At 40.9% G+C, this 26,594-nt stretch overlaps 1 protein-coding gene across 2 annotated transcripts in view; it reads left to right on the top strand.

Annotated features, from left to right (window-relative positions):
* Positions 1-26,594, top strand: part of TMEM108 (transmembrane protein 108) — a 307,039-nt gene that overhangs the window by 247,537 nt on the left and 32,908 nt on the right. For both annotated transcript variants that reach the window (XM_073569551.1, XM_073569543.1), the window contains exon 4: positions 14,369-15,385. In XM_073569551.1, coding sequence (XP_073425652.1) covers positions 14,369-15,385 — 1,017 coding nt within the window. The remainder of the gene's footprint in view (positions 1-14,368; positions 15,386-26,594) is intronic.

The following is a 26,594-nucleotide window of genomic DNA, read 5'->3' as shown; positions in this document are numbered from 1 at the left end:
CACATAAACGCCGATCAATTTGAAAGGCCAATGACATAGAGTCGTCAAGACCAGAGGGAACAGGAAATCCCACCATAACATCTTTTACGGTTTCTGCCAAACCCTTCCGAAAGAGAGCTGCTAGGGCATCGTCATTCCATTTAGTAAGGACCGCCCACTTTCAGAATTTTTGACAATATAACTCTGCAGAATCCTGACCCTGGTTCAATGCCAATAAAGTTTTCTCAGCTTGATCAATAGCATTAGGTTCATCATACAACAACCCCAAGGCTTGAAAAAACGCGTCCACATTAGCCAGAATAGGATCTCCAGGTGTCAAAGAAAAGGCCCAATCCTGGGGATCGCCGCATAGCAGGGAGATGATAATTTTAACCTGCTGCACAGGGCTCCCCGATGAGTTAGGTTTTAAAGCAAAAAATAGTTTACAATTATTCTTAACATTCAAAAATTTAGACCAATCCCCAGAAAACACATCAGGAGTAGGGATTTTTGGTTCAACAGCAGATGACTGAGCAAGATAGGCAGAAATTCCCTGCACTTCAGCAGCGAGCTGCTCAACATGATCAGACAATTGCTTAGTCTCCATTTAGACATAAAATATCCTCCTACAGCCCCAGAAAATATGAGAGGAAAAAATATATATAAAAAAATTCTGACACTTTTCTTTTTTTAATTCTTTTCTTCTTTAGAGTACCCTAGAGTCTACAGTTAGGCTGGTGATTCTGTTATGAATGGGCACTGAGGAGGATAGCAGGTCCAAGCTAAGCCACAGAAGACCAGAGAGGTTGGTAACTAAGCGGATGCAGACCCCGATCCTGTCCACACAACTAGCAGTAGCCGTGGAGCGTGCCTACGATGATCCTAGACGCCTCAGCACAGCCGGAGAGCTAAGCCAAAAGCAAGAAAAGGGAAATCTAAACTGCCCCAGAGCAGACCCCAAAGGAATAGATAGCCCCCAAACATATATTGTCGGTGAGACAAGATGAAAACACAAACGCAGGCAGAAAAATAGACTGAGCAAACGATGGGGCCCACACTGACTAGACAGGACAGGAAAGGAAAGACACTGTCTGCAATCGCGCAAAAAACCCTGCAAAAAGTCCAATACGTCTGATGCACAAAAACACTGAAGTCGCACGACTTTGCCCCCACTATATCAGCACTCTGGTATATTCTGAAAGCAAAGCAAAAAGAGACTAATATAACAGGAGACAAAACAAAATGGCACGTGCAGTAACATATGGGCGGTGATTCAGCACAGCCCCAGCTGGAGCTGGCTGACCCACACAAAGCAGAGATAAACAAAACCAGATCAAATGCAAACAGAAAAACAAATGATCCACTTAGCTGAACACTGCAGGGAAAGAGCAGGAGACATCAGACCTCAGAGGGCACAGGAAGAAAATCACCAGCAGGGATAGAGGGAGTCAGCTGTCTTAAATCCCAATCAGAAACCCCAGATCTCCAATCGTCTTCCTCATTATCAGGTGGCAAACCTCTGTCAATTAGATCAGCTCCACTACCTCCAGTAACCACCAGAGGGAAGCCAGAGAGAGAATTCACAACAGGGGGCCTATTTTATGGGGCATCTTATGGGGCATATTCTATGGAGCATCTTATGGGGCCATAACCTTTATGGAGCAGCATATGGGGCATATTCTATGGAGCTTCTTTTGGGGCCATAACCTTTATAGAGCAGCATATAGGGCATATTATTCTATGGAGCATCTTATGGGGCCATTATTAACCTTTAAAGAGCATTATATGGGGTGTATTTTGTATGGAGCATCTTATGGGGCCATCATGAACTGTATGGAGCATTATATGGGGCTCCTGATTCAATATGGATATTCAAAAACATTTAACCTACTGCTGTCTCAATTAATTTAACTTTTACTGGTATCTGTTTTTATTTTTGAAATTTACCAGTAGCTGCTGCTTTTTTCACCCTAGGCTCAGAATCATAGAATCATAGAATCATAGAATCATAGAATCGTAGAGTTGGAAAGGACCTCCTGGGCCATCTGGACCAACTCCCTGCTAAAAGCAGGATTCACTAAATCATCCCAGTCAGATGTCTGTCCAGCCTCTGTTTGAAGACTTCCATTGAAGGAGAACTCACCACTTCTCATGGCAGCTTGTTCCACTCATTGATCACTCTAACTGTCAAAAAGTTTTTTCTAATATCTAATCTGTGTCTCCTCCCATTCAGTTTCATCCCATTGCTTCTAGTCTTTCCTTGTGCAAATGAGAATAAAGTTGATCCTTCTACAATGTGACAGCCCTTTAGATATTTGTAGACAGCTATTAAGTCTCCTCTCAGTCTTCTCTTTTTCAAACTAAACATTCCCAAATCCTGCAACCTTTCCTCATAAGACAGGGTTTGCAGACCGGTCACCATTCTGGTCGCTCTTTTCTGAACTTGCTCCAGTTTGTTGATGTCTTTTTTAAAATGTGGTGCCCAAAACTGGACACAATATTCCAGATGAGGTCTGACCAACGAGGAGTAGAGGGAAATAATGACTTCACGTGATCTAGACTGTATGCTTCTGTTAATACATCCTAGAATTGCATTTGCCTTTTTTGCTGCTGCATCACACTGTTGACTCATATTCAGTCTGTGATCTATTAGTATACCCAAGTCTTTTTCACATGTGCTGTTGCTTAGCCCTATTCCTCCCATTCTGTATATGCTTTTTTCATTTTTATTGCCCAGATGTAGTACTTTGCATTTTTCCCTGTTAAAAACCATTGTGTTAGTTGCTGCCCACTTCTCCAGTTTATTTATATCTTTTTGAATCCTCTCTCTCTCTTCTCTAGTATTAGCTATCCCTCCTAGCTTTGTGTCATCAGCAAATTTAATCAGTTTACCCTCAATTCCTTCATCTAAATCATTGATAAAGATGTTGAACAATACAGGGCCCAGGACAGAGCCCTGTGGTACCCCACTTGACACATTCTTCCAACTGGATGTGCAGCCGTTTACGACAACTCTTTGGGTCCAATCACTAAGCCAGTTATGAATCCACCTAACAGTTGCCTTGTCCATTCCATACCTAGTCATTTTTTCAATAAGGATTGTATGAGATACTTTGTCAAATGCTTTGCTGAAGTCAAGATATACTATATCTACAGCATTTCCTTGATCCACCCAATCAGTGATTCCTTCATAGAAGGAAATTAAGTTAGTTTGACATGACTTATTAGTTACAAACCCATGCTGACTCTGTTTAATCACTTCATTCTTATCCAGGTACTGACATACATGTTGTTTAATAATCTGTTCAAATATCTTTCCTGGTATAGAAGTCAGACTCACCGGCCAATAGTTGCCTGGGTCCACCTTCTTCCCCTTTTTGAAGATAGGAACAACATTTGCTCTTCTCCAGTCTTCTGGGACTTCTCCTGTTCTCCAAGAATTTTCAAAGATTATGGAGAGGGGTTCAAAAATTTCTTCTGCTATCTCCTTCAGTACTCTGGGGTGTAATTCATCTGGACCTGGAGACTTGAATTCATTTAGGTTAGCTAAGTGTTTCCTCACTATCTTTCTGTTTATAGATATCCTGGATTCTTCTATTCCCTTAATAGGACAGTGAAGAACAGTGGATGTTACATTTCCTTTCTGAGAGAAAACAGATGCAAAATAGGAATTTAAAAGTTCGGCCTTCTCAACATCCTGTCTTACCATTTCATCATTTTCATCCTGTAAAAATCCTATAGCATCTTTGACTTTTCTTTTACTTTTGACAAATCCCCAAAATCCTTTATTATTGCTTTTGACATCTCTTGCAAGCCTCATTTCATTTTCAGCTTTAGCTAATCTGATTTGTGCCCTGCAGGTTCTGCAGACAGCATTATATTCTTCTTTAGATATGCCTCCCTCTTTCCATTTTATAAACATTTTTTTCCTCCTTTTTAGCATGTGCTTAAGTTCTGTGTTCATCCATCCTGGTTTCCTTAAATGCTTCCTATTCTTCCCTCTTTTCGGAATTGTTAACAATTGTGCTTTGAGAATTTCACTTTTCAAGATTTCCCATCCTTCCTGGACATTTTTGTCTTTAAGGATATCCAGCCATTGGATCCCTCCAATTCTCTTTCTGAATCCCTTAAAATCTGCCTTTCTGAAATCTAACCTTGACGTCTGAGTCTTCACAGGTCTTCCTCCTCTAGTTATCCAAAATTCTAAAATAGCATGGTCGCTACCTCCTAGGGTCCCAGCCACTTTTACCTCCTCAACCATTTCCTCCCTGTTTATAAGGATTAGATCCAAGGTAGCAGTTCCCCTTGTTTTCTCCCCTACCTTTTGGAAGATAAAGTTGTCAGCGAGAGAGGATAAGAATTTCCTTGACCTGTTAGTTTTGCCTGAGAGAGATTCCCAACAAATGTCTGGATAGTTGAAATCTCCCATGACAACTATGTCATATTTTTTGGAGAACTTGGCCATTTGATGCATAAAGAGTTCATCCATATCTTCAGCTTGCACAGGCGGCCTGTAGTAAATGCCTACAATGGTGTCCTTTCCATTGTTCTGTCCTTGTATTCTTACCCAAACAGTTTCCACAGAACTCCCAGTCTCTGAAGCTTCAATCTCTGTGCAGATATACGCGTTTCTAACATACAATGCGACACCTCCTCCTCGTTTATCGTGAGTCAATAAGTTTTCCCAGTTTTTTGTGGCAAAATTAGGGGGGTCAGCTTATACACGGGTCGGCTTACACACGAGTATATACGCATATATATTTTTTGCACATCTATTTATATAATATTTGCCATGAATATACACTATTTATTTTTATGATCACTTTATTGGCTATACATACTAACTGATGTGCACTACAATACACAAGGAGACACATTTTTAAAAAATTAATATAAAATGATTTTTTTCTGGCTTGTACATGCATATCTTTATTACCACAACCATTGTGGCTTATCCCATGCCCTCTGCACACCTTGGCATTTTTAATATAATTTTTTATGAATAAATTTCTTTTGTAAACATCTTGTCTTTTTATTAATTACCTATTGTATGTTATATTTTCTTTTTTCTGTGATACACTAAACCTAATTTTATCATCAGTACTTTGAATGTCTTTTGTTTGGGATATATGGTATAATAGATATTCATAGCTTTTTTGAGATATTCTCTTAGTATATGTTTGGTATTACTTTTCCATATACTGTAGGTATATAGTCTGTTATGTTCTGGGGCTGCTCTACTGCATCTGGCACAGGGCGTCTAGAATCTGTGCAGGGTACAATGAAATCTCAAGACTATCAAGGGATTCTAGAGAGAAATGTACGCCCAGTGTCAAAAAGCTTGGTCTCAGTCGCAGGTCATGGGTCTTGCATCAGCATAATGACCTAAAACATACAGCTAAAAATACCCAAGAAACATTGGACTATTCGGAAGGGCCTTCTATGAGCCCTGACCTAAATCCTATTGAGCATCTTTGGAAAGAGCTGAAACATGTCATCTGGAAAAGGCAACCTTCAAACACGAGACAACTGGAACAGTTTGGTCTTGAGGAGTGGGCCAAAATACCTGTTGAGAGGTGCAGAAGTCTCATTGACAGTTACAGGATTTTGATTGCAGTGATTGCCTCAAAAGGTTGTGCAACAAAATATTAAGTTAAGGATACCATCATTTCTGTCCAGGCCTATTTCATGAGTTTTATTTTTTAAAGCATTCTGTGGAAGCATGGTTGAAATGTAATGTCTGACTTTCATTTGTTCATTTTCATAAATTTTTTATTTATTATTACTGTACTTTTGTCAAATTCAATTTATCTCTGTCACCATTGTGGGTTTTTCTATCATTAAATGAGGGGTACCAACAATTTTGACCACGTGTGTATCTAGGGTGCGTAATGCCATCACACTGCAATGGTTTTATACACCAAGGTCCAGAGCTTGTGATCCCCTTCCAATTACCTGTTGGAGAAAGTCAAATATTGCTGTTACCGCCTCACTTGTTAGTCTGATGAGGCCCCCTGGTTTCCTCGGCTCCACAGCAGCTGCATGCTTTGCTTCTACTATGTGCATTTCCTTGGCTACAACTATTAATGATAATGGAAGACATATTCTGACTTACATGAACTCCTTAATCCCATAATGACATGCAGTACATGCCAAAGCAGTCTATTTTGCTGACAGTCTACCCCTTGTGATTCACATTAGCCTCTATGCTACTTTATTGTTTTTCATTCAACTGGAAATGATAAAAAATAATTTATTCAATCCTCAATTCTCCTCTGATTTTGTTTTTTTTCTCTGGGAAATTAAAATGCTCAAGAGACAGGTACAGTTCAATCTGTGCACCACATGCGGCATTACCGATATGGTTGCATGGCAACCAGCAGAGATTTCCTAGGAGTGACCGTGTGATCCAGCAGAATTAACCCCTTCTTTTTGGATCCAACAATAATGATTTTAAAAAATCCCAGCTATGCTTATTACTAGTGCTTCAGAGTACATTACATGAACACAACACATTATCAATAAAATATGGTATCAGATGAATGCTCTTGTAGAAGCTACCATCAATCACAACCAGTCCTAGATTTCAGGGCACACACAGTAGGAGGACAGGCTGCGTGAAGCAAGAGGCAGAGATCACGTCAGAGTAGTGTCCTGTCAGCCATCATCTATGCAAATTGCCTCTTCAGAGAGGAAAAGGACTACTCTATTGCCACCTATTGGGAGTAGCAATCCTAAAAGTCACTATCCACCCTACAATGAGCTTTGCAATATGACTTAGGATAAAAACCAAATCAGAATCTCAATTTGCGGACATTCTTTTGAGGTGTTGTCCCTCATCAGTGCAAAGTATGATATCTGGTTTGGATGGATCCAAGGGGTAATGTTTTTCCTTGTGGACAGTGGCAAGCCTAGCCTGGCATGCTAATGCTTGGAGGCTTATAAAGCTTTGTAGTTCTCCTCTGTGAAATTAAATATGAAAGCTGTTTCTTCAGAGAGGAAGAGGACTAGATCTCTAGTGCCAGCTATAGGAAGTAACAATCCTAAAAGTCAATAACGACCCTTTAACGAGCCTTGCCACACATGACTTAGAATAAAATCCAATCCAGAATCTCAATTTGCAGACACAGTATTACGGAGTTTTGCCCCTCATCGGTCATTCATCATGAACACACATTCCTCTGTTCAGTCAACCTGACAAGACACTGAGTGGAGCTGGACTAAAGGAGAAGATACACATTTTCCTTTAGCTGACTAAAAATAAGCATCCATTTCAGTCAGCCTGGCAGTTTTACTGCATCTGTCTCGTGCTCCACACAGTCCGTTCTATTCCATGTCTTGGCAGTTGCTATGTTTAAAATCCTGACAGATTGCAGTCGATAAAGAGTACCTTTTTTACTAAAAAAAAAAAAAAAGTATTTAGAAAATGTGCTGTACCTGATATGTTTGCTATGCACATGTTAGAGACAGGGACAGAAGGGATTAACCCAGGGGGTTGTGTTAATAGCCCCAAAAAGGAACAGGAAGTTCCTGTTCTAGTCAGTGCCCCTGGCAGGCGCTCAGCAGCGGCTGGGAGCTTTTCAGACTCCTCGGAGGGGACAAGGACTGCTGCCTCGGACCCACGGGCAGTGAAGTGGGCACCTGGACTATGTAAGTGCCCCACCGAGGACTATAAGTTATAAGCGTTCAGACATCGGCTTATGGACTGCCACTATTACTGTTGCTGCCACTGACACGGCAGTGAAGGGCACTAGGCAAAGAGCAGAAAGTTACACCTGATTTACTGCATCCACTTTCTCTAATTCTTGTATTCTACAATAAATTGTTTCCCTGTTGAATCACAACTGTGTTCCTGGATCGTGATTGCCCGTGCTGCAGTGACTGTGGAGAAGAGGTAAATTACCTGGGGTTGCATCTGTCCTGTCTGTTTTCTGTGCAAGGGGCCGGGGTGTTTGTGGACTGTTGCTTGAAATGGAATCGCCTGCAGTTACCACCCTGTGCCACCTTGTTACAGTGGCACAAGTGAAATAGTTTCCCTCTTTCTGCAAGATACCAAATGTCCATGCTTTTTCTCATTAAGCCCTTTTTTTTCTAAAATCCTGAGATTCTAGATTGAGAAGAAAGCAGCATTCCTAAAATCCTGGGATAAAAACTTGGCCAAAAGTTCATCAAAAGACTGAATTATAGAGTCTCAGACAGATCACCATTGATGGCTAAGCATTAATCTGTGATTTAGTACACCACACAAGGCCTCTTCTTGCCTCCGTTAACAGGGTCATTGTCAGGAAAGTATGTTGCTTAGTTTGAAGTCTCAGAATGGATAAATTTCATGAACTATTTTGTAACGCTCTGCAAGGGTGAGAAGGGCATATCTGTTATGAGGGCACTGTTCATGGTAGCCTGGTAGCTCTTAATAGGGCTTTAACACCTGTAGAGGAACCTTGCCTTAAACAGTTAACCCGGGGTTGTGGCCACAGGTCAGGCTGCTGGACAGCTGAGCAAGCTAGCAGCAAGAAGGGTTGTCACATGAGGTCAGTACCAAAGGGTCATATTCAGAAGCAGGAGAATCATCAGAAACTGGGCCAAGGCCACAACAAGGTAAATTCAGGCAGAACAGAAGCAAACAGACTGAAGATAACCTGAGTAGCGGTCAATGGAAACTGTTTCTCAGTAGTTTAAGTAGAGCGCAAATTACAGAAAACTGACGGCACATCTAGAACTAGTCAGAACAAGTGCATACCAAAAAACAGCTTACATATCAAAATGAGGAAATGGTTGCACTCAATTGCACTAAGGCATGTCAATGTGAAATACAAGTGTGAATAGCGTAATGGCTTTTGAAATTTAGGGAAAACACATGAAATACTTAGCACAAAATTTGGCCAAAAAGTAGAGCGCAGACATGCCAAGAGCTGACAGCAAGGAAAAACAATGCTGTGCTGAGTGGGTAAGCACTTCTTGGTGTGATGTCAGGTTGCTGTGTACTCTGCCGATTAGCTGCCTCCCCTCTCATACAGCAAGGCGACCCTCATACAGGAGAAACTAAGGCAAAAATACTGCAGCTGCATCGCCATCCTCTTCCTCCTCCTATTCTCTGTCTAATATGTACTACTCGTAGAAAATTGTATATAGCCAGAATAAAATTACAATGTCCCATAATAACATATTTTACGAAATGTAACCACAGGTATGATTTAAAGGTAAAATATGCAAGATTTATACAATTAGTTCTTTTAAAATTGACTTGACATACTGTACACTACAACTCTATTTTTTAATCCTTCATTGGCTTGGGATGTCTATACATCCCAAAAAAGTGAGTGAATAGAGCTGCACATGCATGGCCAGCTCTCTATCCACTCTCCGCCAGGACGTCTATCTGACATTTATGGCATATTCTGTGGAGACTTCTAAGCTGATGTAGATAGCTTATTTCCTGTGGATGTAGCAGCTGCCTCCTGGTTGTGGTACAGGATTGAGTGTGAAATGATCATCAGATAAAAACACTACATTGATTTTGGTATTTTTTTTCTGTTGTAATTAGGTTGCCCCTATTTTTCCTATTTGCAAACTAAATAACTCAGTAATTTTTAAAATAGGATATGCCATTATTTCATTATCATGAGGGTTGAGAATGAAGAGACCGCATTTTCTTCAACTCTTTTTAACCTGTATAGCAGAGTCCGAACATGCGGTTTTGCAGGGACCTGCAAGGTACCCCTAAGGGTTTGTGCAGGGGATCAGTAAGCACTGTGGGTTGGATGCTGCGTAGATGTTACCGCAAGAAATTCCATGCCCACTATGCGTCCACAGACACCCGTGGCTCACCCGCGGAGATGGACATGCGGCGCATCTTTCCAGACCACAACATGTCACTTTCTCAATAGAATGTATTGGACAAGGTGAATCCGCACGGTTCAGTGATCACATGTGGATTCACCTATGTTCAATAGACCGCAGCGCTTTGGACTCAGTAAACATACACTTCATCCAAAGCGCTGCCATTGCCGGATTATCTGCACAAACCCTACCAAGTGAAAGGGGCTTGTTGCAGTTCCTTGCAAAGCCAAGTGGCGAGAGGGTCGCTATCCACTGAAAATTTAGCGCTAAATCAGCATTGCAGCCTATTAAATCGAAGCATTGGTGGGGTTCCAGATAATAATAATAATAAATTTTATTCCTATAGCGCCGACATATTCCGCAGCACTTTACATTTCAGAGGAGATTTGTACAGACAATAGACATTACAGCATAACAAAAATCACATAGATTATAACAAATACCAAGAGGAATGAGGGCCCTGCTCGCAAGCTTACAGTCTATGAGGAAAGAGGTAGACACGAAAGGTGGGTGGTAACAGTTGCCCTGATTGTATGGACCAGCTATAATGTTAAGTGTGTAACAGTACAGACACAGAGGGCTAATGGATGCATAAAGCATGTAGGAACATGATGCGGGGAACCTGGTTATGGCAAAACTTTTGGCTGTGCCACACAGGGATAGATTAGGTTAATGTGTTGAGGCGATAGGCCAGTCTGAATAAATGCGTTTTCAGGGCACGCTTAAAATTGTGGGGATTGGGGACTAATCGTATTGACCTGGGAAGTGCATTCGAAATAATTGGCGCATCACGTGTAAAGTCTTGGAGACGGGAGTGGGAGGTTCTGATTACTGAGGATGCTAACCTCAGGTCATCAGCAGAACGGAGGGCGCGGGTAGGGTGGTATACTGAAACAAGGGAGGAGATGTAGGGTGGTGCTGAGCCATGGAGGGCTTTGTGGGTGAGGGTAATAAGTTTATACTGAATTCTGGAGTGGATGGGTAGCCACTGTAACGACTGGCACAATGTAGAGGCATCGGTGTAACGATTGGTGAGGAATATGATCCTGGCTGCAGCATTCAAGACAGATTGGAGAGGGGAGAGTTTGGTAAGAGGGAGACCGATTAGAAGAGAGTTACAATAGTCGAGGCGAGAATGAATAAGAGAAACAGTAAGAGTTTTTGCAGAGTCAAAAGTAAGAAAAGGTCGGATTCTAGAAATGTTTTTGAGGTGCAGATGACAAGAGCGAGCCAGTGATCGAATGTGGGGGGCAAAGGAAAGCTCGGAGTCAAGTATGACCCCAAGACAGCGGGCATGTTGCTGGAGAGAAATAGTGGAACCACACACAGAAATGGCAATGTCGGGTATAGGTACATTAGTAGAGGGAGGAAACACAAGGAGTTCAGTCTTTGACAGGTTCAGTTTCAGATATAGTGAGGACATGATGTTAGACACAGCATTTAGACAATCGCTGGTGTTTTGTAGAAAGGCTGGCGTGATGTCAGGAGAAGAAGCGTATAATTGGGTGTCAGCAGCATAGAGATGGTACTGGAAACCAAATCTACTGATTGTTTGACCAATAGGGGCAGTGTATAAGGAGAAGAGGAGGGGGCCTAGAACCGATCCTTGAGGAACCCCATCAGTAAGGGAAAGGTGAGAGCAGGCAAAAGATACAGTAAAGGAGCGGTCAGAGAGATAGGAGGAGAACCAGGAGAGAACGGTGTCCTTGAGGCCAATGGAACAGAGCATAGTGAGGAGGAGCTGATGATCCACAGTGTCGAATGCTGCAGAGAGATCCAAGAGAATTAGCATGGAGTAATGACCATTTGATTTAGCTGTTAGTAGATCATTAGAGACTTTAGTGAGGGCAGTTTCAGTAGAGTGTAAAGAGCGGAAACCAGATTGGAGAGGGTCGAGAAGTGAGTTATCAAAGAGATAGCGGATAAGACGGGAGTGGACAAGGCGTTCCAGGAGTTTAGAGATGAAGGGAAGATTAGAGACAGGTCTATAGTTAGCGGCCCAGGTTCGGTCGAGGGATGGTTTTTAAGTAGTGGATGTATGATGGCATTTTTAAATGAGGAGGGAAAGATACCAGAAGAGAGAGGTTAAATATTTTAGTTAGGTGAGGGGTGACAGCAGAGGAAAGGGACTGGAGGAGATGTGACAGAAATGGGTCACTGGTGCAAGTGGTTGGGCGAGAAGATGCAAGGAGCCTGCTTACTTCTTCTTCTGTGACTGGTTGAAAATCAGAGAGTGAGCTGGATGCAGTGGGGGAGGGAGGACAGTGCATGGTATGAGGTGATTGGGAGAAAATTTCCTGTCAAATCTGGTCAATTTTTTCTTTGACATAATTGGCCAGATCATCAGCTCGGAGCTCCGTGGTTGGGACCTGTACTCTTGGGTTGAGTAGAGAATGAAAAGTGTCAAAGAGACGTTTCGGGTTACTGGACAGTGAAGTGATGAGGGTGTTGAAATAGGTTTGCTTGGAGAGGTGAAGGGCAGTGTTGTATGTTCTAAGCATAAACTTATAATGGATGAAATCTTTGTGTAGATTGGATTTTCTCCACAGACGTTCGTCGCACCTGGAACACCGCTGCAGGAAACATGTTTGCAGGGTGTGCCAGGGTTGTCGCCGTCTGTGTTGTGGTGTTCTATTTACAGGGGGTGCAAATTCATCCAGGGCACTTTGAAGTGTTTCATTGTAATGCTTCAATGCAGAATCAGGACATGAGAGTGAGGAGATAGGGGCCAATGAAGATTGCAAGTTCTTCATAAGTTTCTGGGTGTTAATGGCCTGTATGTTTCTATAAGTATGGACAGTGGGGGTGACCTGAGCAGCCTGGCAGTTCTTGATAGAGAATGAAAGAAGATTGTGGTCAGAGAGCGGGAGAGGGGAGTTTGCAAAATCATCCACTGCACAAAGCCGAGAGAAGACCAAGTCGAGGGAGTTTCTGTCTTCATGCATTGGAGAATTAGTAAGCTGCGAAAGGCCAAATGAGGAGGTTAGAGATAAAAGGTGAGTAGCAGATGGGGAGAGGGGAAGAGCAATGGGGATGTTGAAATCTCCCATGATGAGGGTAGGGATGTCACAGGAGAGAAAATGTGGAAGCCAAGTGGCAAAATGATCCAGGAACTGATGGGAGGGGCTGGGAGGACGATACACCACCGCCACTCGCATGGAGAAGGGGGTGTAGAGTCTGACGGCATGGACCTCAAAAGAAGGGAAGACTAGTGAGGGTAGCTGAGGGATAACCTAAAAGGTAAATTTTGGTGATAGGAGCAGACCAACGCCTCCACCTGCTCTATTGTCTGATCTTGGGGTATGAGAGAAGTGTAGATCCCCATATGAAAGAGCAGCAGCAGCGGTAGTGTCTGACTGCTGGATCCAGGTTTCAGTAAGAGCCAGGAGGTTAAGAGAATTAGAAAGGAAAAAGTCATGAGTGAAGGAGAGTTTGTTACACACTGAGCGAGAATTCCAAAGTGCACAATTAAGAGAGACAGATGGCATGCAGGGAATATTAATAAGATTACAGGGGTTTCTGAGTGTAGCAGATGGGGGTTTGACGTTCTATAACATGGGGGACCAGGGTTGGGAGCAATGTCTCCTGCGACTAGGAGAAGGAGGATAGAAAGAGTGAGCAGATGGTTAAGTGATTTGTGAGAGCGTCTCTTATGTTGAATGGTGGGACTGACTGGATCTGTGCAATTTAACAATGTGAAAAGAGCGTGAGTGCTATACATAGGAGAGGAAAGGAGCAAGGGGCCGATATGGATGGAGTGTAGAGAGTTAATGCCAGGGCGGTGGATGTGTGTGAATGCAGTGGCCAGGATATAAATTACACAAATGCATATGGTATATATTTGTTGTACTCCAAATGTACAGGGAGTAGATATATATAAATGTCTTACCTGTCTCCTGCCCTGTCTAACTGCCATGTTATAACTGCCAGTACTTTGATACATGTACTTCGATTACATGTGCATAAATGCCCCCTGCATAAATGCTCCCCCAAGCTATGTCTGAATATATAGGAGGCTAAGGCTTAGTTTTTTTTTGTTTTGTTTTGTTTTGTGCTCTCTCTCTTCTAATTAATCAATCAAACTAAATTGAGACAGCAGGACCCAATAAAATGTTGTGGTCAGATAAACAGATGTCCAGCACTACATGGATCATAAAGCACTTTGAAAAGTTTCTTGACCTCACAACATAAGGGGACAAGCAGAGTAAGTTGAAATAGCTATATACCAGATATAAGCTTGCATAGTTGAAAACACATATATAGCATTCAGGATTAACTGCTTGCTGACATTGAATGGAGTGGAGAAACACAGGAGTTGATTCAGAGCAGAGATTGAAAGAGCTGGTTACCAGATATAAGCTTGCATAGCTGAAAACACATATATAGCATTCAGGATTAACTGCTTGCTGACATTGATGTCAGACCCCCATGATAATAAAGTGATAGCATGTCCTCGCAATCCAATGGATCATTACAATACATGTAAACTGCATTTTACAAACATTTTGGGTTCGTTTTTCTGATCAACACGTTTTGCTGTTTCCCATAGGTATTCTACTCGTTTTGGCACAGGCAGAGAGAAAAGTATTTTCAGTTGAGGAACAATATCCAACTTTACCATCTTATAACTTACTGAAGGAAACAAGTACAAATGCAGCAATGGTAATGCCAAGTCTCAGCTCCGGACTTGTTAGGAAGTCTGCAAGGCCGGGAACCAGGCTGTCTGTAAAACCTGCAGACGTCGTGCCGCCTTTTCACAGTGAAGGTGTTGATTACAATGACAGGCTTATGGCAACACCATTTGTCAATATTCAGGGTGTTGCAAATTCAGGAAATGCACACAATAAAAGGAAAACGGCTCAAAATGTGAAAAAGGAGTTGACTGAGTCTATTGAAACTTACCTCAACCATGATCTCCATCCAAGCTTACCACTGAGGACTACAACCACCACTGATGATATTAGCACGATTTATGGATTCCTTACAGACACTTTTCATCGTGATAGCACCTTGCGGAGCCTTTCTCAAGAGGAACAGATGGTGGGCTCACCAGATCCCACCACTGGTGTGTTACAGAATGCTGAATCAGTGTCAGTGTCAGTGCCTTTTAAGCCCCATCATTATAAACTATGGGAAGTACTAAACAGAAATGGCTCCTTGTTCTCTGTAAGACAAGTAAATGGAACTTCACACACTACTATGAGAATGACCACATTTACGCCAACCCCTTCAATTTTAAAGACCACGGCACTGGTACAAGGAACCACAGAGAGTACTGTTCCAAAACAGCAAATGGTACCAAAAAATGCTACCATAGTACCAGTGTTTCTGTCTACGGATGCAACTACAATGAGTCCCATTATTATGTCTACAGCTGGATCCACAGCAACTGGAAATTTTCTAAATAGGCTAGTTCCTGCAGGAACATGGAGACCTGGGGTTCCTGGCAATATTTCCCATGTAACAGAGGATGGCAGTCAACCCCAACACAGAGAGACCATTTGTCTAAGCAAAATGGATATCGCTTGGATATTCTTGGCTATTAGTGTGCCAATATCATCATGCTGTAAGTATAGTTTCCTTACTTCCATTTTATACTGTTATCTGTGAATTTTAAAAAATAATTTTCAGAAGACTGATAGACTGATAGTGCTGTAACCTAGCGGTACTGAGTTCTGGGTAGGAAGCATCACAAGGCACTGTGCAGCACACTTATGCTAGCCACACGGGTACCCTAAAAGTTTAGTTTTTCAATATATTAGATATTGATTAAATGCATTACTAAATTAACAGTACTGTACAAGGTACTGCATTTATTTGCATTTAATTTACATTTTGAAACTTATTTTCCATTTTTCTAAGGCATATTTATGATGTAAGTTGAATCTACTTTTCTCAATTTGTTGTTAGGTCAACTTACTTGTCTGCTTGTTTTTAACCCTGTAAAACCTGTAATGTAACCTGACAAAAATATTGTCACTCCCAGATTTTTTAGTTTAAAGTGAACCTGTCATCTAATTCATGGTGCTCGAACCCCAACAGTATGACTCAAAATCTAGCTGCGGCATTTTAAAGAAAACATACTTTGAAAGGCCGGACATGAGATAGCTGTCTTGAATGACTAGTCTGAGGCCAGTCTACACCCTGGTCCTTTTGACTAATGGGTCAATACCTCTGGACACTCAAAGGGAGAGACCTGTCTGTCTTGGGGGGCTGGACGGGGAGAAGCCCCTGGACATATATGCGTTGTACTAGTTAGCAGATACACATATGCCCTGATACAGCAAAGCAATTATGACAGAAATCTAGCCTAAAAAAGTTTGAAACTAATTTTTTGTGCACCACGTAGCTAGGCAAAAATTTTGCGACTTTTGCTGTTTTCACCTCAGGCTTGGACAGCTTCACTTAAATAAGTGGAGCTGGGGTGGGATAGAGGCAGGAGGGGATTGGCAATGTATGCGCATCTCATTCATGACGAGTGGTGACATATTTTATGCCACAAATCTTACTCCACTCTCTTAATGAATTTGAGGTCTGTGACTCCAACATTCCCTCTTATCGAGACTGGCATGAACAACATTCCTCTTGATGAATTGGAGCTAAAGTTCCCCACTGGCTTTGCATCATTTCAGAGTAAAACATATAAAGCAGCCAGTGTCTAAACCATGAATCAGATGACAGGTTCCCATTAATACCTTTAGATACAAGCTTTGGGAAAGAAGACTTAGGCTGGTTTCACACTTGCGTTTTTTTGCGCTGTGTTTTTGCGCAAAAAAAACATGCATTTGTTTCCCTATACTTAACATTGGTGCGCATAGACATGCATTTGTACGCGTTTGTATGCGCATGCATTTTTTTTGTAGTGTGCGCTCGGGCGCACAAAATGCATCCTGTTGCATTTTTTGTGCGCCGACCTGTCTCAAAAAAACGCATGCCCACGCAATGCGCACAAAATTCACCCAAAAACACATCATAGTCTATGGGTGCGCTGACGTGCGCATGGTAATGCGCACGTCAGCGCAAAAAAAATACACAAAAACGCATGATGCGTTTTTTATGTGCGTTTGCACTGCGCACGGAGCGCAGCGCAAAAAAACGCAAGTGTGAAAGTAGCCTTAGTAGTTTTCTAATGAGTGTATGAAGTTCTGCCAAGAAGAATATAGGTTCTTTATATCCTGAAACATGTACTTCATTCATGCAATAATATATGGACAGAGGGCACAGCCAAATTAGTCAAAAGTGGGTTCACCAAAGATATATTCAAAAATACATTATACAAAGAACAAAAGAGAAAAACAATATATATCTACATATGGGAACTCCACAAAATGTACAAAAGGTAAATTTTATTTATACATCAATACCTGACACATACACAAAACAGCAAAAAACATTAAAAACAGATTGAGGCTGGTTTCACACTTGCGTTTTTTTTTTCGCGGGATTTTAGCGCTAAAAAACGCATGCGATTTTTTTCCCTATACTTTGCATGGGATGCGCTTATGTGCGCATACACACGCGTTTGTATGCGTTTTTGCGCGCATGCGGTTTTTTGCGGTATGCGCTCGGGCGCACAAAATGCATCCTGTTGCATTTTTTGGGCGTCCGACTTGCCTCAAAAAAACGCATGCGTGCGCAATGCGTTTTTTTACAGCAAGACACCCATTATAAGTCTATGGGTGCGCATATGTGCGCATTGGCATGCTTATGTATGCGTTTTTTTGCACATGCGTTTTTTTTTGTTAACCATGGAATTTAGGGGTTTGGGTTAGAGTTAGGGTTAGTTAGGGTTTAGGGTTTGGGTTAGGGTTAAGTATGGTTTGGTTAAGGGTTAGGGTCAGGGTTAGGGTCAGGGTCAGGGTTAGGGTTAGGGTTAGGGTTAGGGTCAGGGTTAGGGTTAGTTAGGGTTTAGGGTTTGGGTTAGGGTTAAGTATGGTTTGGTTAAGGGTTAGGGTCAGGGTTAGGGTTAGGGTCAGGGTTAGGGTTAGGGTTAGGGTCAGGGTTAGGGTCAGGGTTAGGGTTAGGGTTAATAAAGTCATGGTTTGGGTTAGTGTGAGGGGCCACCTAATGTTTGGAAAAAACGCAAACGCGGTAAAAACGCACTAAAAACGCATAAAAACGCTGCGTTTTTTTCATGCATGCTCATAAAAATGCTTGAAAAAAACGCAGCAGTTGTATGCTTTTGTATGCGTTTTTTCAATGCATTTTTTTGCGGGAAAAACGCGCTGCAAAAAAAAGCAAGTGTGAAATTAGCCTAAAAGATGCAAAAATTTGCAATCATCTCAAATCATGAAATAATGATATGATGATACTCCCACAGCAGAAAAACTCCACATTGCAATAGTAACATTGGGTAAATATCAAACAAGCCACCTCAACATATTGAATATCACAAACAATATATGTAAAATAGTGCAGTCATACATAGACCAAAAGGTCTGTGTATGTGAGGTGTAAAAGCCGCTATTCACAGCACCACATGAGCCAAAAAAGAGTTAACAGCAAAAAAAAAAAAACCCACACAATTGTTCAATGCCTGACCCAAAAAAGGAAAGCTTATAGACCCTGTAGATGCATAGGGACCAGATGATGTTCAGCATAAAGATATATAATGCCAGAAAATGCTGGAAGCAGCTAGTGTGGTTAAGGAGTGGGGGGTGCTGTGAATAGCAGCTTTTTACACCTCACATACACAGACCTTTTGGTCTATGTATGACTACACTATTTTACATATATTGTTTGTGATATTCAATATGTTGAGGTGGCTTGTTTGATATTTACCCAATGTTACTATTGCAATGTGGGGTTTTTCTGCTGTGGGAGTATCATCATATCATTATTTCATGATTTGAGATGATTGCAATTTTTTGCATCTTTTAATCTGTTTTTAATGTTTTTTGCTGTTTTGTGTATTTGTCAGGTATTGATGTATAAATAAAATTTACCTTTTGTACATTTTATGGAGTTCCCATATGTAGATATATTGCTTTTCTCTTTTGTTCTTTGTATAATGTACTTCATTCATGTTACATCAGTTTTAATTCAAGCGCCACCTTCGCCTGCTTGACTGAAGACTACTTTACCTGAAGTTGTGAGAGAGGGCCAGGGCTGTAGTCATAGCCGAGGACACCGGGGCTTCTAGGCCCTGGCCTCCCATTACATTAAAATAATGTCCATTAGTCAGCATACCTGTGACTTCAGGTCCAGCATCATCAAGACCTCTTCTGCACCACCGAAGACTGTCTGCAAAAGATTTTGCATGGATTGAGACACAGTTCATTTCAACTTGAAACAGAACAACTTTACTGTTTTCATTTCTCAGCACATCCAAGTATTTCACAGCATTATTCACATATTCAACATTACACATTTCTTCCTCTTTCCCTGTACTTCTCTCACTGTCATTCAGCACGTTCCCGTACCATATGGTTTATCAGTGTCCTCCCTGTTTTGCTCTGCCACGGTTAGACACTCCTCTGTTTCGCCCCAAACATCAGATTATCTGTACCCAAAATCAGTTGCCACATGGCGAGTGACCTGCCCTTCTGTACTGTCATAGCTTCTCCTGTGGTACTTCCTATGGCCTCCAGTACATTACGGGGACCTACCACCTATAACGGTAATGCAGCATCCTCTCTGCTTACACTCACTGTGGTTGGGGATTGCCTCAGCTGTTTTGCCCTGGATCTGAGGGCATCGGCCCATGCGATAAGTTGCCATATCATGGAGCCTCCTGCATCCCTGTACTTTCCTGGCCTTTCCTTCTGCTTCTGCACCACACTGCTGTAGCCCTCTGTAGTTCTGTCCTGCTGCTTTCCTGGCCTTTACTGCAGATGGCTGGGCTACTCACTTATCATAATGTTGCATGGTCACTGCTATGATTCTGAAGTCCGTGCTATAGTCCTGGGCACTTATGCCCGTTTAGGTGATTTGGGCACCGTGGGCCTGTCTGTCTCCGATGAGGAAGTTCTCCTTCTCTTAGCTGAAGCTGACCCCTCCTACATTAACTATTTAGTCTGTGAAACTCCTATGCTAATTTCCTACCATACTATGTACAGTACTATGCATAAAACTACAATTTACCCCATCTTGTGGCTAAATTTGGGTACTGCACTTTCCCTATGCCTATACTACAATGTATAGCAGAACAAGTATATGTATATTTATACAAGTATAAGGAATCTTCACATAATATACATACAGCATCATATACATTTAACTATCAAATGGGTGGAACATCACGGAACATCACACGGTCCCGGTACACCCCTTACATTGTCACACAGCATAGGTGATATTGGGATACAGGTGGTATTGGGTGGGGAATAGAGCTGGAGTGACAGAGGCTTCAGATCTACAGCCTCACTTGCACAGCAATTCAAACTCTGATTTCTCAGTAACAGCAGAACGGACTGGCCATGTAAAGGTTTTGCTGGACTTGTCTTTGAAAAAGCTACGTTTATATATTTCATATTTTTTGGAGGTGAAATCCTGCTGACAGATTCCATTTAAGATTTCTTCTGTAGCAAAATAGCATTGCAGTTATTGCTGCCCACAATACAGCATTTTGGATGCATTTCTTTTCTTGCCCCTCAGGCCAACATTTTCTAGTGCCAACTCTGGCTGGTTTTATTTTTACATCAGTGATTTCCATATGGTTCCTTTTAAGCCAGTAAATGGAAGCATGGTTTTCATGTGCTGAGAGTTTTTGATGTAAACCAAATTTTGCTGATAACATCATATGCTTGATGTATTTTTGACACTCCATCTGAGTAAACAGACCTGCTGTAAGCGTTATTGTGCATACCCTCACCACAAAGAGCTCATAGCATGAAGAAATTCTAATTTTGGCATATGGGGTGGAACACTTCTGTAAGAAAAAAATATGTTCAACTTATTATATTGGTCAATGGTAGGGTTCATAGAAAAAGCCAGACATAGAAAATAAATGTTACTTCTCACATTTTATTGTACTTTTCTTAAAAAAAAATATTATAACAAATTCAAAGTTTGTAAAAGAAAAAAAAAAGAAAAAAGGTATTTCTGGCGTTTTGATATTTTTTCTTGTATATTTTGATAGTTCAGGTGATTCTAAACGCGGCAATGCCAAATATGTGTATTTTTGTGGGGTTTTTTTTATTGTTTTATTTTGAATGGGCCAAAAGGGAGGTGATTTGAACTTTTATATTACTTTTTTTATATTTTTAAAAACTTTTTTTTTTACTTTTTACATGCTTCAACAGTCTTCTTAGGACACTTAAAGCTGCGATCTTCTGCTGCAGCCCCGCTATGTGTGGTGGCTCTTATAGCAGTTCAGCATTGACAACCACAGGGGTCTGCTGCAGACCCCAGGTTGTCAGGCTATCCCATCGGCACCCCGCAATCATGTGACACAGGTGTCAATGGGCGGTGCTAATGATGTGCATCCTGTTGGCACCAGTTAAATGCTGCTGTCAGAGATAGACAGCGGCATTTAACATGTTAACAGCCACTGGTAGATTGCGATTCCATCCGCGGCTGTTTGGTGCGTATGACAGCTGATCAGCATATGCCAGAAAAGGCGCGGGCTCAACACCGGAGCCCGCACCAAAGGGAGGGAGGCGGCTTGATATATATAAATACTTAATGGGTCATAGGGCTATTAAATAAAATATTTGCCTGATTTATCGGTCATAGAATATAATGAAAGCATTGATTTATCTATTATGGCCACAACAGTTATTTTCAAACATGACTAAATAATTAACCAAATCAATCCAAATGGCGCACAAATTGTGAACTGCTGGGAAATCTGTGAAAGGTGAACTTAGCTGAAAAATTAGCCCATCTTTAAAGGGAACGCATCCTATGTTGTTTTGTAACAGATAAAACGAGGTAGTGATATATTCTTTTTTTCTAGACTGATTTTACTTTCTTATTGGAGATGTATATATAATATATATAGTTTTTCTGTACACGATTAACATCAACAGCATTCATAGCAGTCATATGCACACAGGAAGCAATAGAGATGTTCACGGAGTTACGTATATAGGAGAGTGTTTGTGGTATGCTCTCTGACTGGGGCTGAGGTGAGATGGACTGAGCTTTACCATCACCCAGTTTTTAATAGTGGAGCCTGTATTATCGGCACAAACATTATACCGGTTACTGTATTTCTGCCTATGATGATTATGTAATTAACTGGCAAAAAGTAACATCATTGTGACCAAAACTGTAAGTTAAGATCGTTTACTTAAAAGGAATCTGTCAGCAGGCTTTTGCTATGTAATCTGAGAGCAGGATGAAGTAGGAGCTGAGATCCTGATTCCAGCGATGTGTTACTTGCTGGTCTGCATGTTGTCAATTTGATACAATCACTGTTTTCTCTGCTGCAGATCTCAGTGCACAGAATGCTGAGCCTAATGTAACCCCGCCCCTATACCGCTGACTGACAGCTTTCTGTGTACACTTTACATTCACAGAAAGCTGCTAATCATTGGTGGAGTGGGGTTACACAGGACATAGTCCTGTAGTGATCATCTCCTGCCGATAAAACACTGATATTATTGAAACAGCAAAACACACAGTCCAGTGAGAGAATCATCACTGGAATCAGGGTCTGAGCCCCTATAACATGCTGCTCTCAGATCAGATTCGAAAAACCTGTTTACACATTCCCTTTATTATAATGATTTAAAAAACATCACCATGTTTAACATAAATGATTTAAAGAATGCATACAGTATTTTAGAATGACACATTCCCTTAAAGAACAAAATTCATATAATTACATGAACTTTTGATTGATGAAAATAATATTATATAAGCAATGTGGCTTTCTAGCATCATTAAAGCATACCTTTTCTATAAAATCTATATAAAATGACAGTCTTTCTGATATCACCCTTCACAAAAAGTAAATACTGCTTTTGATGCACATATTATTCTAATATGTCCAGAAACACTTTTTTTTAGACTGGGTGGTTCATCTGCATTCTGACAGCACTATAGTTGCTGGAACTTACTTTTCTTCCTTCTGAGCATGTATTGCTCCCTGCCCCAAATAGAAGACCATTGGTGCTTTTATGCCTGTATACAGTTTGACAGACAGGAGAGCAGGAGCAGAGGGACAAAGACTCACCCCACTTCCTGAAATACATTTCAGAGTCAGCCAGTAGACAGCAACATGGACTGAAGGGAGATACTGACAGTGTATTGAGCCTGTCCCAAACCCAGGAGATGTGTGCTGTGATACCCCGCTGGCTTCTTGCTGTAGTAACATCGACCATTTATGTACTGCTATTAATCACTGATAGTGGCATCTCAATAATAGGATCACCGTTGTATGCGAGCACTGGTTCTCATTGGCTGTCTCAGCTCAATTGTGGAGGTCAGTGGATTGCTACGCCGGCTTGTGGCTGGTTTTCATAGGAGAACGTAATTTTGATTACATACTGTCTATTTCAATAAAGTTTATAGAAAAAGCAATCAATTGAAGGTTCAAGTACCCAAAGGAAACGGGAAACCTTTTTACCCTCTTTAAAAATAGCGAAAAAGCAAATTTGTAGTTTTCACGTTAAAAAAAAAAGTCCAATCTATCCAAACAAGAAATTAATTTACCCAACAGTAAATGCCATAGTAATAAAAAAAAATCAAAACACATCAGGAAAAAAATTGCAATAAAAAGGAATCAAAACATTATTGCTACCCAAAAAGGTATAAATAAAAACATTGTGTAATCACTCAAAGAACAAGCCCTCACACAGTTCGATCAAAGGAAAATTAAGTAGTTCTGAGTGTCAGAAAATGGTAACACAAACCATTTCTTTAATTCACAATTCTGAATTTTTTAAACCACTTTAATAATAAAAAAAAATGTATATGTAAATCAAACATGTGAATACAGTGGGGAAAATAAGTATTGGATACACTGCCGATTTTGCAAGTTTTCCCACCCACTAAGGATGGAGAGATCTGTAATTCTTATCATAGGTACGCTTCAACTGGGAACAACAGAATCTAAATTAAAAAAAAAACAGAAAATCACATTGTATGATTTTTACATAATTAATTTGCATTTTATTGCATGAAATAAGTATTTGATACAATAGAAAAACAGAACTTAATATTTGGTCCAGAAACCTTTGTTTGCAATTACAGAGGTCAGATATTTCCTGTAGTTCTTGATCAGGTTTGCATACAATGCTGTAGGGATTTTGGCCCACTCCTCCATAGAAATCTTCTCCAGATCTTTCAGGTATCAGGGCTGTCCCTGGGCAACATTGAGTGTCACCTCTCTTCAAAGAATTTCTATTGGATTCATGTCTGGGGACTGGCTAGGCCACTCCAGGACCTTGAAATGCTTCTTACGGAGCAAATCGTTAGTTACCCTGGCTGCGTGTTTCAGGTCATTGTCATGATGGAAAACCCAGCCACAACCCAGCTTCAATACTCTTACTGAGGGAGGGAGGTTGTTGGCCAAAATCTCAAGATACATGACCCCATCCATCCCCCCTTCAATACAGTGCAGCTGTCCTGTCCACTTTGTAGAAAAGCACTCCCAAAGTATAATGTTTCTCCCAAAATGCTTCACCATTGGGACAATGTTCATGGGGTTGTACTCATCCGTCCTTTTCCTCCAAAAATGGCGAGTTGAGTTGATACCAAAAAGTTCTATTTTGGTCTCATCTGACCACATGACCTTCTCCCATGTCTCCTATGGATCATCCATATGGTCACTGGTGAACTTCAAAAGGGCCTGGACATGAGCTGGTGTGAGCAAGGAGACCTTGCGTGCCCTGCAGGATTTTAATCCATGACAGCGTAGTGTGTTACTAAGAGTAAAGTTTGGGACTGTGGTCCCAGCTCTCTTCAGTTCATTGACCAGGTCCTTCCATGTAGTTCTGTGCTGATTCCTGACCCTCCTCAGAATCATCCTTAGCCATGAGGAAAGATCTTGCATGGAGCCCCAGACCAAGGAAGATTGAAAGTCATCTTGTGTTTCTTCCAGTCTTCCCAGTCTTGTGCAGGTCTACAATTTTGTAGCTTGTGTCCTTAGACAGCTCTTTGGTCTTGGCAATGGTGGAGGGGGTTGGAGTGTGATTGATTGAGTGTGGGGACAGGTGTCTTTTATACAGGTAACAAGTTCAAATAGGTGCAATTAATACAGGTAATGAGTGCAGAGAAGAAGGCTTCTTAAAGAAAAACAGGTCTGTGAGTGCCAGAATTCTTGCTGGTTGGTATATGATCAAATACATATTTCATGCAATAAAATTAAATTTAATTATTTAAAAGTCATACAATATGATTGTCAGTTTTTTATTTTTAGATTCTGTCTCTCACAAGTGAAGTGCACCTACGATAAAAATTACAGATCTTTCCATTCTTTGTAGGTGGGAAAACTTGCAAAATCGGCAGTGTATCAAATACTCATTTTACCCTATGCGTATGTGTGTGTGTGTATATATATGTATATTATATATATAGTGTGTGTGTGTGTGTGTGTGTGTATATATATATATATATATATATAGTGACTAATGTAATGAATAATCACATTGCCAGGTCATTTCACTGCACAATAAATATATAACCACAGCACTCTGAATTTTTTTTTCCAATTTTTTTAGTACATTGTATCAGAAAATGAAGGGTGTCATCTCAAAACTATAACTCGTCCCATAAAAAAGTCAAAAATAAAAAAAAAACATTATTGCACTTGGAAGAAGATTAAGAATAACAGAAATAAGCAAAAAATGGAAAATGGCTCAGTCATTAAGGGTTAATTAGATTTTTTTTCAAAAGTTTTTAAAGAGGTTTTCTCAAGTTTAAAAGTTATCCTCTATACCAAGATAAATTAATCAGGTCGATCATGTACACTACCGGTCCATTCATTCTTAATGGGAATGCCGGAAATTGCAGAGAGCAGTGCTTGGCTTATTTTCGGTGCTCCTACTAGAATGAACGGAGAGGCAATGCACATGGTCTCCCTCCGTTCCATTCAGCCAGAGCCCCGCTTCTCGAGATCGGTGGGGGCCACGGCGTTCAAACCCCCCGTGATCGAAAAGTTATCAACTATCATTTCCATAGGAGATAGTTTTCAAACTTGAGAAAACCCCTTTAAGTTATTTGTCGATTACCCATTTAGAACATTATCTATCAATTTAGAAACTATTAGGGGTTTGAACACATGAGGCTGCGTGTTTTTTCAGCGCACAGAATGAGTTAATAAAATGCAGTGCATGTTTCTTTAAAGATAAGTGTTAGGAGCTTTCACAATTGGAAGTGCGTTTCACACTAGGCGCACACACGTTCTCAGTAAGATATCTTGCATAGATTACCATAATGTTAGAATGTTTAAAAAAAGGACTATAAGTCCAACGATTTGTTCCCTGAGTTGTATCAGATCTAGCACACTGCAGCATTTAATCAGCAATCACTAAAGAAAATGTGTGCAGCAATGCATAGAAATATTTACCGGATAGAGATTTTCCACCTGTAAATCATTCCATTCTTTGTAGATATTACACATTTTTCTCTCTCTCTCTTTCTCTCTCTCTCTTTCTCTCTCTCTCTCTTTCTCTCTCTCTCTCTCTTTCTCTCTCTCTCTCTCTCTTTCTCTCTCTCTCTCTTTCTCTCTCTTTCTCTCTCTCTCTCTTTTTTTTACCTAAATGGTACTGACATATTCTCGTTAATATGGATCTCAAAGAGGAAAAAAATGCAGTTTTTCAAGTTGTATGACTTGACCAACATGTATGCAGTTAGTCTTATTTGTATACCGTACTTTCTTCCAT

Source organism: Dendrobates tinctorius, unplaced genomic scaffold (assembly GCF_039654945.1).
Source record: "Dendrobates tinctorius isolate UK_male_01 unplaced genomic scaffold, ASM3965494v1 ptg000005l, whole genome shotgun sequence".
NCBI classification, from domain to species: domain Eukaryota; kingdom Metazoa; phylum Chordata; class Amphibia; order Anura; family Dendrobatidae; genus Dendrobates; species Dendrobates tinctorius.
Note: the sequence above shows the minus strand (reverse complement) of the source record. Positions and strands in the feature narration are given on the sequence as shown.